This window comes from Castor canadensis, chromosome 3, assembly GCF_047511655.1.
Source record: "Castor canadensis chromosome 3, mCasCan1.hap1v2, whole genome shotgun sequence".
Taxonomy (NCBI): Eukaryota; Metazoa; Chordata; class Mammalia; order Rodentia; family Castoridae; genus Castor; species Castor canadensis.
Genome location: NC_133388.1, coordinates 13,395,266 through 13,411,596, shown reverse-complemented (window position 1 = coordinate 13,411,596; position 16,331 = coordinate 13,395,266). Strand labels below are relative to the sequence as shown.

The 16,331-nt window shown below is 35.5% G+C and overlaps 1 protein-coding gene across 3 annotated transcripts in view; it reads right to left on the bottom strand.

Moving 5' to 3' along the window:
* Window positions 1–16,331, bottom strand: part of Atg2b (autophagy related 2B) — an 81,119-nt gene that overhangs the window by 33,484 nt on the left and 31,304 nt on the right. For all 3 annotated transcript variants that reach the window (XM_074067194.1, XM_074067195.1, XM_074067196.1), the window contains 11 exons: window positions 15,726–15,818; window positions 15,421–15,609; window positions 13,152–13,425; window positions 12,294–12,396; window positions 10,442–10,637; window positions 9,892–10,034; window positions 4,086–4,243; window positions 3,556–3,728; window positions 2,874–3,024; window positions 1,160–1,359; window positions 913–993 (listed from right to left, as the gene is read on the bottom strand). In XM_074067194.1, the coding sequence (XP_073923295.1) occupies window positions 913–993; window positions 1,160–1,359; window positions 2,874–3,024; window positions 3,556–3,728; window positions 4,086–4,243; window positions 9,892–10,034; window positions 10,442–10,637; window positions 12,294–12,396; window positions 13,152–13,425; window positions 15,421–15,609; window positions 15,726–15,818 (1,761 nt within the window). The remainder of the gene's footprint in view (window positions 1–912; window positions 994–1,159; window positions 1,360–2,873; window positions 3,025–3,555; window positions 3,729–4,085; window positions 4,244–9,891; window positions 10,035–10,441; window positions 10,638–12,293; window positions 12,397–13,151; window positions 13,426–15,420; window positions 15,610–15,725; window positions 15,819–16,331) is intronic.

Below are 16,331 nucleotides of genomic sequence, written 5' to 3'. Positions count from 1 at the left end.
CTTTCTGATCCATGTTTATTCTCTCACATTTCCAGGAAAATAATGAGATTATTCTAAATCTCTCCCTTATAATTAGTTAAGCAAGTATTCATAATAATCATCTTTCAGACACTCAGATATCCTAATTCCTAAATGCTTTCATAATAAGAGTATTTTCAAAAACACTCAAGTTTTTAAAAAATATATTAGTTTCCAGGGCAATGAGAAAGTTCCTCTAAGAAAGATAAGAAAGAATCATAGTATGCTAGTTTTCATTCTCACATAAAGAAAAGTTAATTCTTGTTCAAAGTTAACTTCTAACTCAAAGAAAAATACCAACTTGATACAACAGAAACTTTCTTTTAAAAACATTTCAATAGCTCTAGGGCTATAGCTCAGCAGTAGAGTGCTTCCCTAGCATGCATTAGTCCCTGGATTTGATCTCCAACACTGCAAAAAACAAAAGAAAACATTTTGAACCCTAACTCTACTACATAGAGATGATTCAACAAGAAATTAATCATGGAATTGCTGATAAAATGCTTTAAAGCATTATCATATTATTGGCTTAGAGAATAATAGAACTCATGGCCCTTAAAGTGCTTCTGATTATAAAAGCAATTCAACATACCACCTGTTTCTCCTCAATGCCAGAAAATCTACAGGTCGTGGGACAGACAGCCCCTTCCCTTTCTCTCATGACATAAAAGATAACTCTGTCATTGAGAAGTTTTAGGGACCACACTTTGATGAAAAAAATCAATTATTTCCTGATAATGTTGTATTTCTTAACCTAAGAGGTGGCTGAACATAGTGTTTGCTTCATGATAATTCACTGATAAATAACATTTATGACTTGTGAGCTTTTCTGTAGGTATATTACATTAATATTAATTCTACAATAAACTAATACATACATAACAGCTCTCTTACCTGCTCATGCCAGCTGAGGCCAGCAGGAAGCATTCTGTGCTGCAGAGTGGCTCCTTTGAGTCCTATAGCAATGAGAAATTCCTAAAAAGAACATACAAAGAATTACATTTTACCACCTACAGAATCTCATAGCTCACAAGTTTTTTCAAGTAAATAAATGTATGGCCTTTTATATAATCATTCCCAATGAATCTAGTAATCAAGTCAAAGGAAGTACTTAATAGTATAGAAATTACAAGACACAGACCTTTGTATTGGACTCTGATTTATCAGACAGTATTTTAACTGCAACTGAGAGCATATTCAAATTATCTCCTCCAACACCATCTGAAGCAGCTCTACTGAGGCCATCTTCTTCAGAGGAATAAATAGTAGGTTCCAACCAATGTGGGCGTGTTGAATAAGGCAATCGTGTTTCCATAGGGAGAATCACTCCATCCACTATGCCTAGATCCATGTTGACATGAAAAGAGTAACAAAATGACTACTTGAAATTACTTCTGTAACTCAAAACAAAAATCCATGTACAGGCTGAGTATTCCTTATCCAAAATGCTTGGAACCAGAAGTGTTATATATTTGGATTTTTTTTTAGATTTTTGAATAGTCTCTTAAACTTAAGGTGGTATCTTGGGGAAGGAACCCAATTCTGAACACAAAATTCATTTGTGTGTCATATATACTTCAAACACAAAGCCTGAAAATAATTCATGCACTATTTTTAGTGTTTTGACTGTGCCCCATCATGTGGAACAGCATTTTCTACTTGTGCATCATGTCAGTGTTAAAATGCTCAGACTTTGGAGCATTTCACATTTTGGATTTTTAGACTAAAAATGTTCAGCCTGTACCTTCATTGACTACAACATAATCTTGGTGGCACGATGACCGAAAACCAGCCTGGCATTATATAATCCACCTCTCTTTGCTAATATTGGTATGACTGACAGTGTAAAACTAAAAAAAAAAAAACTAAAATCTAAGATTCTAAAACATTAGGAAAATACAATTTAAATGGAAAAATCTAAAAAGAAAAAAACTAGAAAAATCTAATAAACATTAAAAATAAGCAAGTATCTCATATCTGTTCACAAGGTAATTCAGGCAACTATCCAAAAAATAGTAAAATTTATTGGGGCATGATGGCATACACCTATAATTCCATCACTCAGGAAATTATGGCAAGATGAAGGTGAATTTGAGGCCAGCCTGAGCTACATAGCAAGGCCATGCCGAGAGAAAGAGAACAAATTTGGTATCTGAAACCAAAAGGAAATATTTCTTAAGAACAAAGGATGTAAAGTCCCATTAACTGAAAGATAGATTAGATGTGGTCTGTCCATAAAACACAGTATTATTATTATAGAAGAAATGAAATACTGATGATACAAATTGGATGAACCTTGAAAAAATTATGTCAGATAAAAGAAGACTACATATTGTATGATTTCATTTATATGAAACCTCCAGAATATGCAAATCCATAGAGAAATAAAACAGATTAGTGGTTGCCTAGGGCTAAGAGGATAAGGAAGGAGTGGAGGGTAATAACTAAAGTGTACAGAGTCCTTCTTAGGGTGATTAAAATATTCTAAAATGTTACTCTGGTGATGGTTGCACAATTCTAGGAAATCTTAAAATCACTGAAATTACACTTTAAATGTGTGGATTGTGTGGCATGTGAATTATCTCTTAATAAAGCTATTACAAAAAAGGTGGGTGTGGTGGTACACAACTGTAATCCCTGTACTCAGGAGGCTGAGGCAGGATTGCAAGTTCGAGGCCAACCTTGGCTGTACACACAGCCAACTTCCAGTTTACAACCATTACTTAAGTAGTGAAATCAGAACCCCACATGGAAAACAATTTCTCATATCAAAGTTCTATTCTCAACAGATTATCTTTATCAAGCAGGATATTTAAACATGTCTAAGAAACAAATACAACACTCATTTGTCCTACCTTTGTGGTAGAGACTGAAACTGCTGGAATGAAGGCAAATATAGTGCTTGTCATCAAAGCCTTCATATTTTGTCACACAAAATAATGAGCCACTATTGAACTCTAACCAGAATTCACCATGCTTGTTTTCCAAGAGATCTCCATTATCTTGCTAACAAAAAGATCAGAAAAAAATAGAAGTCATTTTTTTTGTTTTAATTTCTGTGCACCTCACAGATATTAGACAGGTGCTCTACCACTGAGCCCCAGCCCTCAGAAGTCATTATTTAAATGCAGAAAAATAAGAATGCCCTTGGGATGCTCTTTGTTAATAATTCAGCTTAGCAAACTTCCACATCACAGAAGGGCAATCTAATTCTTGAAACATTCATTGTGGAGGCACTGAAAACTGAGTAATTTATTATCTCTTATGCCAAATAAATCCCTGTACTTCATCCACTTTAATACAGAAAAACACCAGGTACCACCCTCAGAAGAATTAGCAGCTGGTTTCCAAAGGAAGGCCATACAAAGTTTGACCAGCAATGAAAGGTAAATTCCAAAAGTCACCACCACCACCACGCTGTGACTGGAGCACTGGCACCTTCATCCTATTAGCATGCAGCTGCAACTGGGTGTGCATTACCAGGTTCTTTACAGTAAGACATCTTGGGGAAGCGTGCATTGAATTTATAAGCCTTACCTTTACATCTGTGAACACTGCCATTAATCCATGATTAATGTTCAGAAGAACTGAGAAGAAACTCTGAGAGTTCTTATTCTGAGAGTCTAATTTTTTCTTCCTACGGGAACGATAGTTGGGATCAACCGTGGAAAAATACTGCAAAGTCTCTTCTTCAGATCCACTTTCTTCATCTATGAGGGGTAAAAAGATGCTACTACATGGTTCTAATAGCTTATTAAAATAGCAATTTAAAAATTATCACAAAACATTTTGTATTTATAGTCACTCATTTTTATAAGGAATAAGGAATGACAATAAAAATGTATACTGTTTTTCTCCTTAGCCTTGAACTCCAAAGATAATATATTCAATGATCTTATTAATATATAGACAGAAATGGTGAAGTAATCTAAGAATTACTGAAAAAATTATACAGTTACAAAATACAGTCAAAGAAACATTTTAAAATCCATAATTGAAAAGGCTAGTTCTTTGTTAATGTATAAATTAGGCATTTTAATTCAGAACAAGTGTCTAAAATACATTACCATAGTGAACTGTAGATTTAAATGGACTGAAACTATCTTTGTTGAAGGTGTTAATAAGTTGACTGGCTACTGAAAGCCCAATACCATAGGAAATATTTTCAAATGTCTCCACTGGTGAAGGAGCTGTTGGCTCCCAGAGTAGCAAATCATTAAAGACCCTAAAAAGACAAAAGTTGAAAAATACATTCATAACTTGTAATTCAAACTGAGGACAAACTGAAGAATATCCCTTTAAGAGCTCACATAAACAATGATTTTTTAAAATGGTGAAATGGAAATTAGATCGCACAAAAGAGTCTAAAACCAGCAATTATGTTCTTTCAATGGAAAAACAGCTAATATTATGTGGGATGATGAGAAAGAAATCTGCATATTAGATAGCTAAGTAGATTCTTGCCTAGTTTTACCTGTTATGTACTCAAATTACAAACTCAGATTATACTTCAAAGTGTACTGTAAAGACAGAACCTAATTAAAAATAAAACCCCACAAAGAACAAAAGATTGTTCACATACAGGAGAATACTCTGTAGACTACAAACCATTTATGCATCATCTCACTGGGCTCTTCCATCAGTCCTGTGGGGAGCTAGGGAAGAATTATTATTTTCACATTACCCCTGAAGAAACTGCCTAATAAAGGGTAAGTAACCTGCCCAAGGTCACATAGAGATCCAGTGGAAGAGCAGGGATGAGAGTCCAGATAATGCTCTGCTCCCAAACCATCCTGATTCTCTCTCTCTCTCTCTCTCTCTCTCTCTCTCTCTCTCTCTCTCTCTCTCTCTCTCTCAATGGTGGGACTGGGGTTTGAATTCAAGGCTTTAAGCTTGCAAAGCAGGTGTTCTACCACTTAAGGCACATCTCCAGTCCATTTTTCTATGGTTAACTTGGAGATGGGATCTTGTGAACTATTTGCCCAGGCTGGCCTCAAACCTGGATCCTCCTGATCTCAGCCTCCCAAGTAGCAAGAATTACAGGTGTGAGGCACAAAAACCCAGCTAGTTCTTTCTCTAGAGGTATTTATAGGGCTAGGGACATGGCTTAAGTGGTAGAGCTCCTGCCTGCAAGCATTAAGACCCTGACTTCAAACTCCACTACTGCCAAAAAACTTTTTTTTAATTAGAGGTATTTATAGAGATACCTTTTTTCAGCAGAAAGCAGTTTCAGTGTAAAGAATGAATAAGAAGAATGCATATGCTACAGAGTAAGAAGAAACCCTACCAACTAGACAGTATATCCCAATCAACAATGGTGACCAGGAGCCTACAGCTAGACTCCCACTGCATCCTGCCTTCTCAAACAAATACTTGTACCTGGGGGTGGGGGTGGGGGGGAGGGAGAGGGGGTGGGGGGTAAGGGAGGGGGTGGGGAGAAGGGGGGAAAAATGACCTAAATATTGTATGCACATATAAATAAAAGAAAAAATAAATAAAAATAAAAATAACCAACACACATATACACACACACACACAAAAAACAAATACTTGTACCTACTCACATACCCTGCTCTAGTCTCCTTCCTCACCCATCCTCTAAACTTCCAAGAAAATGCAATCTTCACAATGTTCTCTAGGAAGCCGTATGTTAACTTTGAACCAAGAGTAATCATTCACACATACCTATTTTAATCACAGTACCTTTAACACTCTACTGTACTTCCTCCTTTCCCCTTCCTGGACTGCTAGCCCCACCTCCCAAGAGAGGGACTTGTGCCTAATCCTCTGCACCTCTGCCTAGCCCAGTGGTTATCACATGGCAGGCATTTACAGCTGACAAGGAAAGGACTGCCAAACCTCAGACTCATTGTAAAGCCCAGTGTGAATACCAATCAAGGTGCCAAGTAATGAGGCAGCCCTGCTCCTTCCTAGGCCAATTCTTGAGCTTCTGAGGCCCTAGAAGTATAAAGCAGGACTTGATATAGATTATAAACCTCATCCAAATGCCTTCAGCATCATTATTAAAAGAACCAGGGACACAAGATAGAAAGATGTCACTTGTCAGACACACTGACAGTTATATCCCAAAACACAGTGGTACAAATGTGGCTTCCTGCTTCTTGGGCATATTACAGGACAAAGAAACAAAAGGCTATAAATCCGGATTTTGGTCTGAGCTCCTATGATTATGCATAATGAAGTAAAAAATGAGGAATTTTCTCAGAAAATGGTCTTCCTTTACCTTGCTCCCTTCTACAAGCATTCTCTTCTCTTTATAGGAAAAGAGAAGTATTACCAGATTTGGTGGGGGGGGGCGCTCAAATGGAAGAGCACCTAACTAGTAAATACAAGACCCTGAGTTCAAACCCCAGTAACACCAAAGGAAAAAAAAAAGAACTATTACTTTAAATAAAACCTGGAGATCATGATGTGTGACATATAAATGCAAATTTCTTATCATTTTACTATTTTGCTTATTTATATTTGGGTCTAAACAATTTTTTTTACCTTTTGAGACAGAGTTGTGCTATGTTGTCCAGGCTACTCTGAAACTCACTATGTAGACCACACTGGCCTTGAACTCATGATCCTCCTGCCTCCGACTCTCGAATGTTGGGATTAAAGGTGTACATTGTCATGCCTGCCTGGACAGTCTTGACACTCCTAACACTATAAAGAACTGGATGATGTTTCTAATATCAAGAAAAAGAACAATGTGTAAGGACACATGATTCTGTGCCTTTGAGCCTGAAACATAATAGAATGCCCAATAAATGTTTGATTTAATGAATCATTAGAATTCTTTCTTGCATTAATTTTTGATATCAAAAAAAATCTTTATATCTGAAACTATCCTTCTAAAAAGAGCCAGCGGACCAAGACCCTAAAGGAATAAATCAGTAAATTAAATATATGAAGTAGAAGCACAGTTACTTGTAGCTCCTGCTCAAAAAGAAAAAATTTCTTTAAGAGATAAAAGGACATTATTGAGATATTTAATAAAACTTGAATTAGTTATGAAAATTAGATGGTAATGTGTCAATATTAATTTTCTACTTGTGAAGTGTCCTTGTTTGTGGGAAAACAATTTGGGGTGGGAGGAGAAAGCTCTTGTTTGTATTATACTTGCAAATTTCCTGTTCGTATCAGAATATTTGAAAAATCTTAAAATAGTATTAATTTGAAAATATAAAGCCAAACAAGTGGTAAAGACTCACAGCCTGAGAAAGTCAGTATTCATGTTAATTCCAAGGGCCTGAGAGACTAGGAAGTGGACAGAATAAGACAGACTAGAAACTGTTAAGAAACCCCATTTAAGGGCTGATGAAATGGCTCAAGTGGTAGAGCACCTGCCTCACAAGTGTGAGGCCCTGAGTTCAAACCCAAGTACTGCCAAAAAAAAAAAAAAAAAGAGAGAGAGAGAGAGAGAAAGAAAGAAAAAAAGAAATATTAACCAGCTACCCCGATTAACAGACACTCTAGAGCTCTGACAGCAGTCCACTGACCCAAGGGCCCTGACAACTGAGTCCCATCCCCTGCTGCTCATTGCTGACACCCTGAGAACTGCTCCTATCTACTGAATTACATAATATTTTATATATTCATCAAAGGTATTTAGCCTCAAGTCTGTATTTGTTACTGTAAGTATAGTTTAGTTAAGTATTATGCTGATAAATTCCAGATTGGTGTGTGGGGGCGGGAAACCTTAAAAACCTACAAAGATTCTGCAATCAAGTTACTTTGAAAGAAATTATTTTTTCACTTTAAAGAAACTAGAACTAAAAACCATACACATGCCTTCTGGGTATACAGTAACAAAAAAAGACAAGGTACAATTCTAATTTATGGCTCAGACTCAAAGGCCTTGCCCTGCATTTCAGAAAGAAATGGCAGAGTCAGACATAGTGGCACACCTGAGACCTAGCTATTCAGGAGGCTGAGGTGGAACGATCACATGAGCCCAGGAGTTTGGAGTCAGCCTGGACAACACAGCTCCACTCCATCTCAAGAAGTGCTAAATTAATATATATGTATAAATTCAACGTTTAAGATAAGTATGACTGTTCTTAATGTCCTGGTTTAACCAAGAACAACCTGCTCAGTCAATGCAGAAAGAGAAAGGGCTGGGTCAAGTCCCTCTGACTTCTATACTGGACCTTGAAAGAACTGTTCATGCTCCCTCAGTATTAGCCCTGTGAATGTGTCAGCAATTAGCAGGTATCCCTTAATTATAAATTAAAGAGAAGAGCCTATGGATCAGTGGTTTCAAAATTTTAGATCACATGTAAACAAACTACAATAGTTATAACTGTGGAATCCCTCTAATATAAATTCATAAACTGTGTTATTTATAATATTAACATATAAAAATATTGAAATATTAAGAATATAAATATACTAAAATATAAATTTTACAGTCAGGCATGGAGCTCACGTTTATAATCTCAGTTATGTGGGAAGCAAAGATTGGGGGGATCACTGTTCTAAACCAGCCAGGCAAAAAGTCAGTGAGACTCCATCTCAACAAAACAAAATAAGCTGGATGTGTTGGCCACACCTATAATCCCACCTGCTCAGAAGGCATAAATACAAGGACTGCATGGGAGGCTGGCCCCAGGCAAAAACACAAGACCCTATCTGGAAAATATCAAAAGGCCAAAGGACTTGGGGTATGGCTAAAGTGGTAGATCTCCTGCCTAGCCCAGTTTGAGAACCTAAATTCAAACCCCAATACATACAATATAATATTTTATACATACATATATATATTTATGGATATATGTGTTTACATGTATATAAATGTTTTTAAGTAAGTTCTTTTCAAATTAAATAAAGTGCTAACATTTTCTTCCTATACCCCAATGGACCATCAGGTGAAACTCATTGCCATGACACTACTGATCTCATGTGGATCCCAGGGATCCTCTTTGGAATTTAATTGTTTGATTCTAAGACAGTAAATGGCAGTCAGTGAGAAGACCTAGAGTTCTATTATTAACAGTTAAGGAATAAAGAGCCAGGATATTTGATGCCAAGTAAACCTACAGCAGAAACAACAGTTGAGAGTTTCTGAAGTTCAGATAATTTGTTTACATGTTAGTAATCACTAACACCAAGGACTTCTTTTTCTAGAAATCCACATGACCATCTTTCAGGAACATTGTGGAAGAAGGTCCTTCAGTGCTTACCATACGCCAGACACTGTTCTCCGAACTTTCCAAGTACTATTGTCATCTAATCCTCTAAACGGTCCTTCTAGGCAGGCACCGATATCATGTCCACTTTACACAGAAAGTAAGTGAGGTTTATGGAGGCTAGGTAAATTGTCCAAAGTCATCAAAGTCTATGACCAAGAATTCCATTTGTTTCAACATATTTGTCTGGCATAATGTGTTGGTGGGGGTATTTAAATATAATACATTTAAATTTTTTTACACAAGTTTGATGACTTTAGAATTCCAGTAAGTTGAATTCTGAGAAGAGATGCTTCTTGTACAATGACTCTAAGACTCTGATTCTATGCCAGTACCTGCTGGCCCTCTATACAAGTGTCTCCTAACTCTTTTCATGTTGTTGTATGTGTGGAAAAATTAGCATTTGCTCAGCAGCCTGCACTATGCTGACAAGGGTGACCAGCCAACCTGAGATTACATCTCACACACAAATAGGTACCAGACACAAAGTTTGGGAAATTTTGCTTTCACAGCAGCACATCACAATGGCAATAGCTCTACAGTCACCATCAACATCACACAAAGTATATGGAGATAAAAACTTACTAAAGCAAGGGAAGAATAGGAGGGAGGGAGAAATGAAGATGGTTAGGCAGAAAATCTGATTCCAAGATTCATCTAGATGCTTTAGACTCACCTATTATAAAGTTTCTCATAAAAGCTTTTATTAGGGAGTGTTATATGAATATTTGGTAACGTAAGTTCCAGCACATAGTGAGAATTGCTGATTGCTTTATCCTGAAACTCTGTCATTTCTACAGGGTCTCCTGGCATCACCATCTAAAACACAATAGTTTAGTGCAAAAAAAGCATCAAATAATCATTTTTAAAACAGTAGTAGCATTTTTTTAACATATCCATAGCATTTGGCATGTGAGCAAAAAAAAAAAATTAAGCACATAACATTTAACTGGGGAGAACACACATCAAGAAAAAAAAAAAAACTCCAATCTTGGAGTTAAAAATCTAGTAAAACAATATACAAAACATTTTTTAGAAAATAATTAGCTGGGCCTGGTGGTGGCACACCTTAATCCCAGCACGCAGGAGGCTAAGGCAGGATAGTGAGTTTAAGGCCAGCCTGGAGATACACAGATAGATGCTATCTCAATAAAGAAAAAGTCAACCACTGCTATTTGACTAGGGATAATATTATTCCAGAATATTTTCTCACATTTTGCTTTTACCTGTTCATTTTCAAACATTACTCTACGAGAAGAAAAAGGAGATGGGGCTGGTCTCCTGAGGTCACAGACATCTTTCAGGGAATGAGCACCTCCTTCCTCTTCTTCCTGATAGTGACCATCATTCTCTTCTTCCTCCTCAGCTGCTATTCTCTCCAAAATGGAATGCATGGCCAGTGGATTTATTTTCAATACCATTCTGTTAGCAAAGATAATTTTTTTAAAAAAATCAATATCTAACTATAAACAGGAAAACTTTAGCTTTTGTGCAAATTAATACAAAAAACACTGTTTCACTTATGAATATGGCATAGATTTAAAAGGGTAGACCTGAAACAAGTAGATAAACTAAGGACATTAACATTTTACACTCGGTTAACTAAAAGTCTGACCTTTTCAGGAAAAAAAAGATTTTTTCTTTTGAGACAAGGGTTATATGAATCATCTCCCTACATAGCCTACACTAGCCTTGAACTCTCAATCCTCCTGCCTCAGTCTGCCTAGTGCAAAAAGGTTATTTTAAAATTTCATTAACAGTCAGCAAGCTTTACCTAAGAATTTGAGTTCTTGTCATTAAACCAAATCTTCTCATGTAGTCTGTTTTGCTATAATGAAATACTTGCCAACGTTAGAAACCTCATGTTACATAATTGGTTCAAATGGAACAAACAGAAATTGATTAGGAAAAAGTTTCAAACCTGCAACAACAAATTTAGATTTTTTTTCCCATAAAGCACTTATGCTACAGTTGGTGTCTAGAGCTACATCAACTTTTGGCTGTGAAAGCTAATGACCTGTGCTCCAGAGTATAACCCCATTCCTTTCCTCATCTTCTGCAACAACATTAGCACATAGCAGAGGCTGTTGATTCTCCTTTGCATCACCATATGAACCCATCCTTATGATGAGGCATGGAGCTCTCAAACACAGTAATTGCTATGCATCTACAGTAACTGTTCCCCCCCTAAGTTGGTTGTGCCATTCAGTTCTAGTAAACTACCACGAACTGTTTCTTCATTTAATTTATGGATATCATAATGTGAATTTTGCTTCCAAATTACTTAACTGAAGTAGGCCCAATTCTTATGATGAAAAGTCATGCTCTAAACCTATGCTCATATTTAGGAATATACTGATAATGCCTGGCTTAAGAATCTCATAGGCTATTACACAGTGGGGAAGAGGTATAAGAGAAGGAAGACAGAAACATGGCACAAAAAGAATCAATTTCTAGACAGCCTTTAAATACTCAGTTTTCAATATAATAATGAATCATTATATGAAATAAGCTAAGTTCTTTAAATATGATCCAAGCCTACTACTAAGCTAACATAATTTAAGGAATGATTTCTCCTGCCTAAGAAATTCTGGAGCAGTGGTCCTCTGAGTCCAGCTGTGTATTAGAATCACCTGGTATAATTTTTCAAATACATCGATGTCCAGGACCTATCAAAGCCCAAGAATCAGTAATATTTTGTAAAAGCTCCCCAGATTTGAAAAATACTATCTAAAAGCAACCACTGATAATAAAATTCATTTGACAACTACCCAACTAGGGCCTTATGATATTTTCTGTATGCTTAGAGTATTTTTAAGGTGGCTAATGATTCTTATCTAATTAAACTAGGTAACTTAAGATCAAAGAATATACCTCTTCTATTTCTCATGATAGTTAATATGTACCTTTCACAGAGTAGTGCCCAATATTTATTTTGGACTTATTCATCTTTATCTGGGTTCTTTCATCAAGGCTAACTCTTTTTGGCTTAAATTTGATAGTCAAAATGTTGGTTAAAAGGACCATATTTTTTAACTCTTGAAAGGAAAATTCCATTACACCTATACATTTGCTCACCGTGGCCAATCAAAGTCATCTGACGATGCTGTATCTACATCTACTTCACCAGCCACATGGAAAAATTTTATAGATGGCTCTCCTTTCTCTTCCTGAAATGACCCTAGTAAAACAAAATGGATTTACTGAAATACATTCCTTCTCAAGTACTGGAAAACAAGATCTTTCCTCCTCAGAGAAGCAAAGCTCCTCTAAATCAGAAACATAATGCATCATTAAGTTCTACAGCACTTATTCCCACCTCAGTGTACATGTGGCAGACACGTGAACAGATAAAGATGTTTTGTGTTCAAACTGAAATTCTTAAGTGCCAATGTTTAATGCATAAGATACGTATCACAGTACAACACAGTAAATGCTGCAGTTGCCGTTTACTAAGCGCTACTAATGCTTACTTCTTCGTTAAAGAAATTTACGTACTGAGATACAGCTCAGAGACTAGCATGTGCAAGGCCGTGGGTTTGATCCCCAGCACTGCAAAAGGAGGAAAAAAGTATGCAGCTAATCTACCACTAGAAACACAAAAATAACTACATTTCTTAAATGTGCATTTTATATTGAGTTCCACTGAAAGAATTATTTATGTTCAAAATAACTCTATACTATATGTCTTTTCAATTCCATTTTACAAAAGAAGAGGGGCTTTCCTCCAAAATAAGAAGCTTCGTGCCACTGGATATGTGGAATGATCAGATCATTGTATTTGTATACAATGCTAAGGAAAAGTTGTTGCTCCTGTCTTCAAATATAACAATCTTTACTTTTCCTAGATTTGGAGGCCATCAAATACTTTGATGTTATAAGCTTTGGGGACAGTTCTGCATATCTAGTCAGGCTTTTTTACTACTTCAGTCTTACCAGCTAGTTCTCTAAAGGTAAGTTCCAATTTAATTTGTTCTGGAGTTGATCCTCCTACAAATTCTGTCTTAAATTCCAGATCTGTGAATGCTAAATGAAGGATCTCCTTCTGAAGTGACTTCTTAAACCATGGTCCTCTCTCTTGATCTGACCGAAGATCAGGAATTGGAAAGCGAACAGAAAGATTTAACGCTGGCGTAGCAACTTGTACTGATACCCGACAATTTGCAGGGTTATGTGAATCATCTAGAAATACTTCAGTGAAAGCCTTGTGCTAAAATAAAAAATATTTTAAAATGCCAAAAGATTAAATTAAGTAAAATAAAAGATAAATACATTCAACATTCAACATTTCAGTATCATGCACTACAATACAATTCAAGCAAACTATCACCACATTAATTTAATATAGTGAAATTTTTCTTTATTATTTTTTTTAGTGGTACTGGTGTTTTGAACTCAGGGCCTCACACTTGCTAGGCAGGCCCTCTACCAATGAGCCACCCCACCAGCCTTCATTTAATGAAATTTTGCCATGCAACAACTATCAGCAAAAGTCAGGACTACTGGCAATAGTTAAATTCTAAGACAAAAATAAATGAATCAAGAGAAAACTGAACCAATGTGAATAGAGGCACTATACATACAAACGCATCTTATTACAAACTAAAAAATATATATATATATATATATAAGCCTATTTGGAATTGTCACAGTGAATCCTCCTGTACAATGAATATATACTAAGAAAAAAAGAAAAAAAAAGGTATAAATTAGCCTATCAATAAAGTTAAAAACATTCAATTTAAAGGATTAATCTATCAATATCGACTTTAAAGTCTGAATGTGAACTCTGATTAAGTATGCCAAATACAAAGACCTATCACTGACTCATCTCTGTATTGTGCGCCGGGCACATCATAGAATCTAAATAAATAGTCACTGAACGACTCACCCTGACTCCTATCCAATCCAAGCATATAAGCTCATCAAATGGCTCTTTGAAAACAAAACATATGCACCACGTACCCAAAACTATGCTATCATAGAAGGGTCAAAGAACACGCCAGTCAAACAGAAGTCCATTTGTAATTTTTCTCTAAAATGTACTGAAGCTAATAAAGCTTTAATCCACAATAAGTGGTTAACATTCACAGATTTCTTGAATCAGTCTCTAACCTCTTGAGTTAGAAAGTTCCCTTCTTATGCTAGATTTGGATTGTTAACAAACCTCTCTCTTCCCTATCTGACTTTCCAATACTAACCCCCACTCTCAGGCAAAAATAACCCAAGAGATTAATTCATCATCCTAATGTACTTCTGGCTAAGAGAAAAATATGACCACTCCAAAAAACTTAACATTACTACCTTCTGGTGGCAATAAAAAAGAAAAAATGTTGATTTAATGTGAACATTCACCCCTAAGAGAAAAGCAGGAAAATAAAATATCTCTTCCTTTTTTCTTTTTCTTTCTTTGAATGGAGTCTCACTATAGACTGGCCTCAAACTCATAATCCTCCTATCTCAGCCTCCCAAATAAGTGGTATTTGAGGCATGCACCACCACACCCAGCTCCTTTTCTTTTTAACTAAAGCTTGTTTCTGTCTGGTTCTGGTCCTACAACCACCAAATTCCTAGTGTACGTTTTGCAAATCTAACCTATTTGATTTGCTTAGAAATGACACCAGGTATCACACCTAGGTAAAAGTGATAGAATGTGATGCTCAACAGATTATTTCTCATTTTCAAAAGTATATCTTGCATTATTTGGTCTATATTTTTAGGTGGTTCAAGAAGTTTATTAAATGTAAGAACAGATAAAATTTTGTGAAAATGTTATAGCAGTTTATAAAATTCAGAAAAGGAAATCTAATTCCACTATAACACAATCAAAAACTATCAACAGGCATATTTCTGGTCATTCTTTTTCTAAACATCAATTTTATTTATATAGTTGTAATGAAAGTTTGTGTGAAATAACATATCCTACTTTTTCACTTCTTGATACTTCTTGATAAGCCTTCTGAACACCATCTTCATAACATCATTTTAGAACAGCAACATAAAATTTCACTTAGTATAATTATCAAACTTACCCTGTTATTATCAAGATATAAAGGTATCTCCACTTTTTCATTATTACAAGTAATGCAGTTTTACTATACAGTGTTTCATCTAATACTTTCATTAATTCTTACCTCAGAAATTACTCCAATAAGCCTATTATCTAATTATAATTATTATTATTTACAACTTTTTGAATACTTACCAGACTAATATGCTTATTATATGAAGTATACATGTGAGACGCCATCATCTCTACTGTAGTAAGTTTCTGTGGTTGAAGCAAGGAATTTAACCTGTCCACAATACTGATATCCAGTTCACAACATACTGGCTTTAATTTAATTTGTAATTCCGCCTTCTGAGGAACTGAACTAAGTCTTGCTTGATTACCCTTTTTAAAAAAAAGGCATTAATACATTCACTAACAATACCAAAAAATTTATAATTGCAACAAACATGTATCAAATAAAATTTTACAGGTGGGAATCATACAAAAAGATCTCTTACCTGTGATCCTCTATTCTCAGAATGCTTATAATGAAGCTGAAGACACACAGGGGGGTGGGCATCAGTTCCATCTTTGGAATGGAACGTTAAAAGCTTAACAAAGATGAAAATAAATTAAATCTAAGATATTAAGCTATAATTAATCACATGAACTTGCAAAGGTATGAATATAAGGGTACTAGAAGTCAAAAAAGATGGCTTTCAGTTTCATTTTGGTCATTTTACTAGATGTAAATCTCAGTCCAATTAGCTAACTTCTGTGATATTTAGAATCTTATTTGTAGAACGCAGGTGAGGATTCATATAAACTAATACCTAGGAAAGGACTTTAAAAATAAAATAATACATAAGGGCAAAAGTAACAATGGTAAATGTTATTTTGCCAGTTTTAAACAGTTTCTCTCAGTCACACTTTTACATTAGGAAAAAAATCAGATTAATGGTAAAAGAACAAAAATCACTTCACTTGTCTAGAACAGCAGGAGTTCAGTATTTGCCCAAGAAAATTCTTCAGAAATGAAGAGAGCTTTGAAAATGAGTGAAATGGAGGCACTGGTATCATAATCTATCTACTACTCTAAAAAAAGTCAACCCCAAATTAAATGT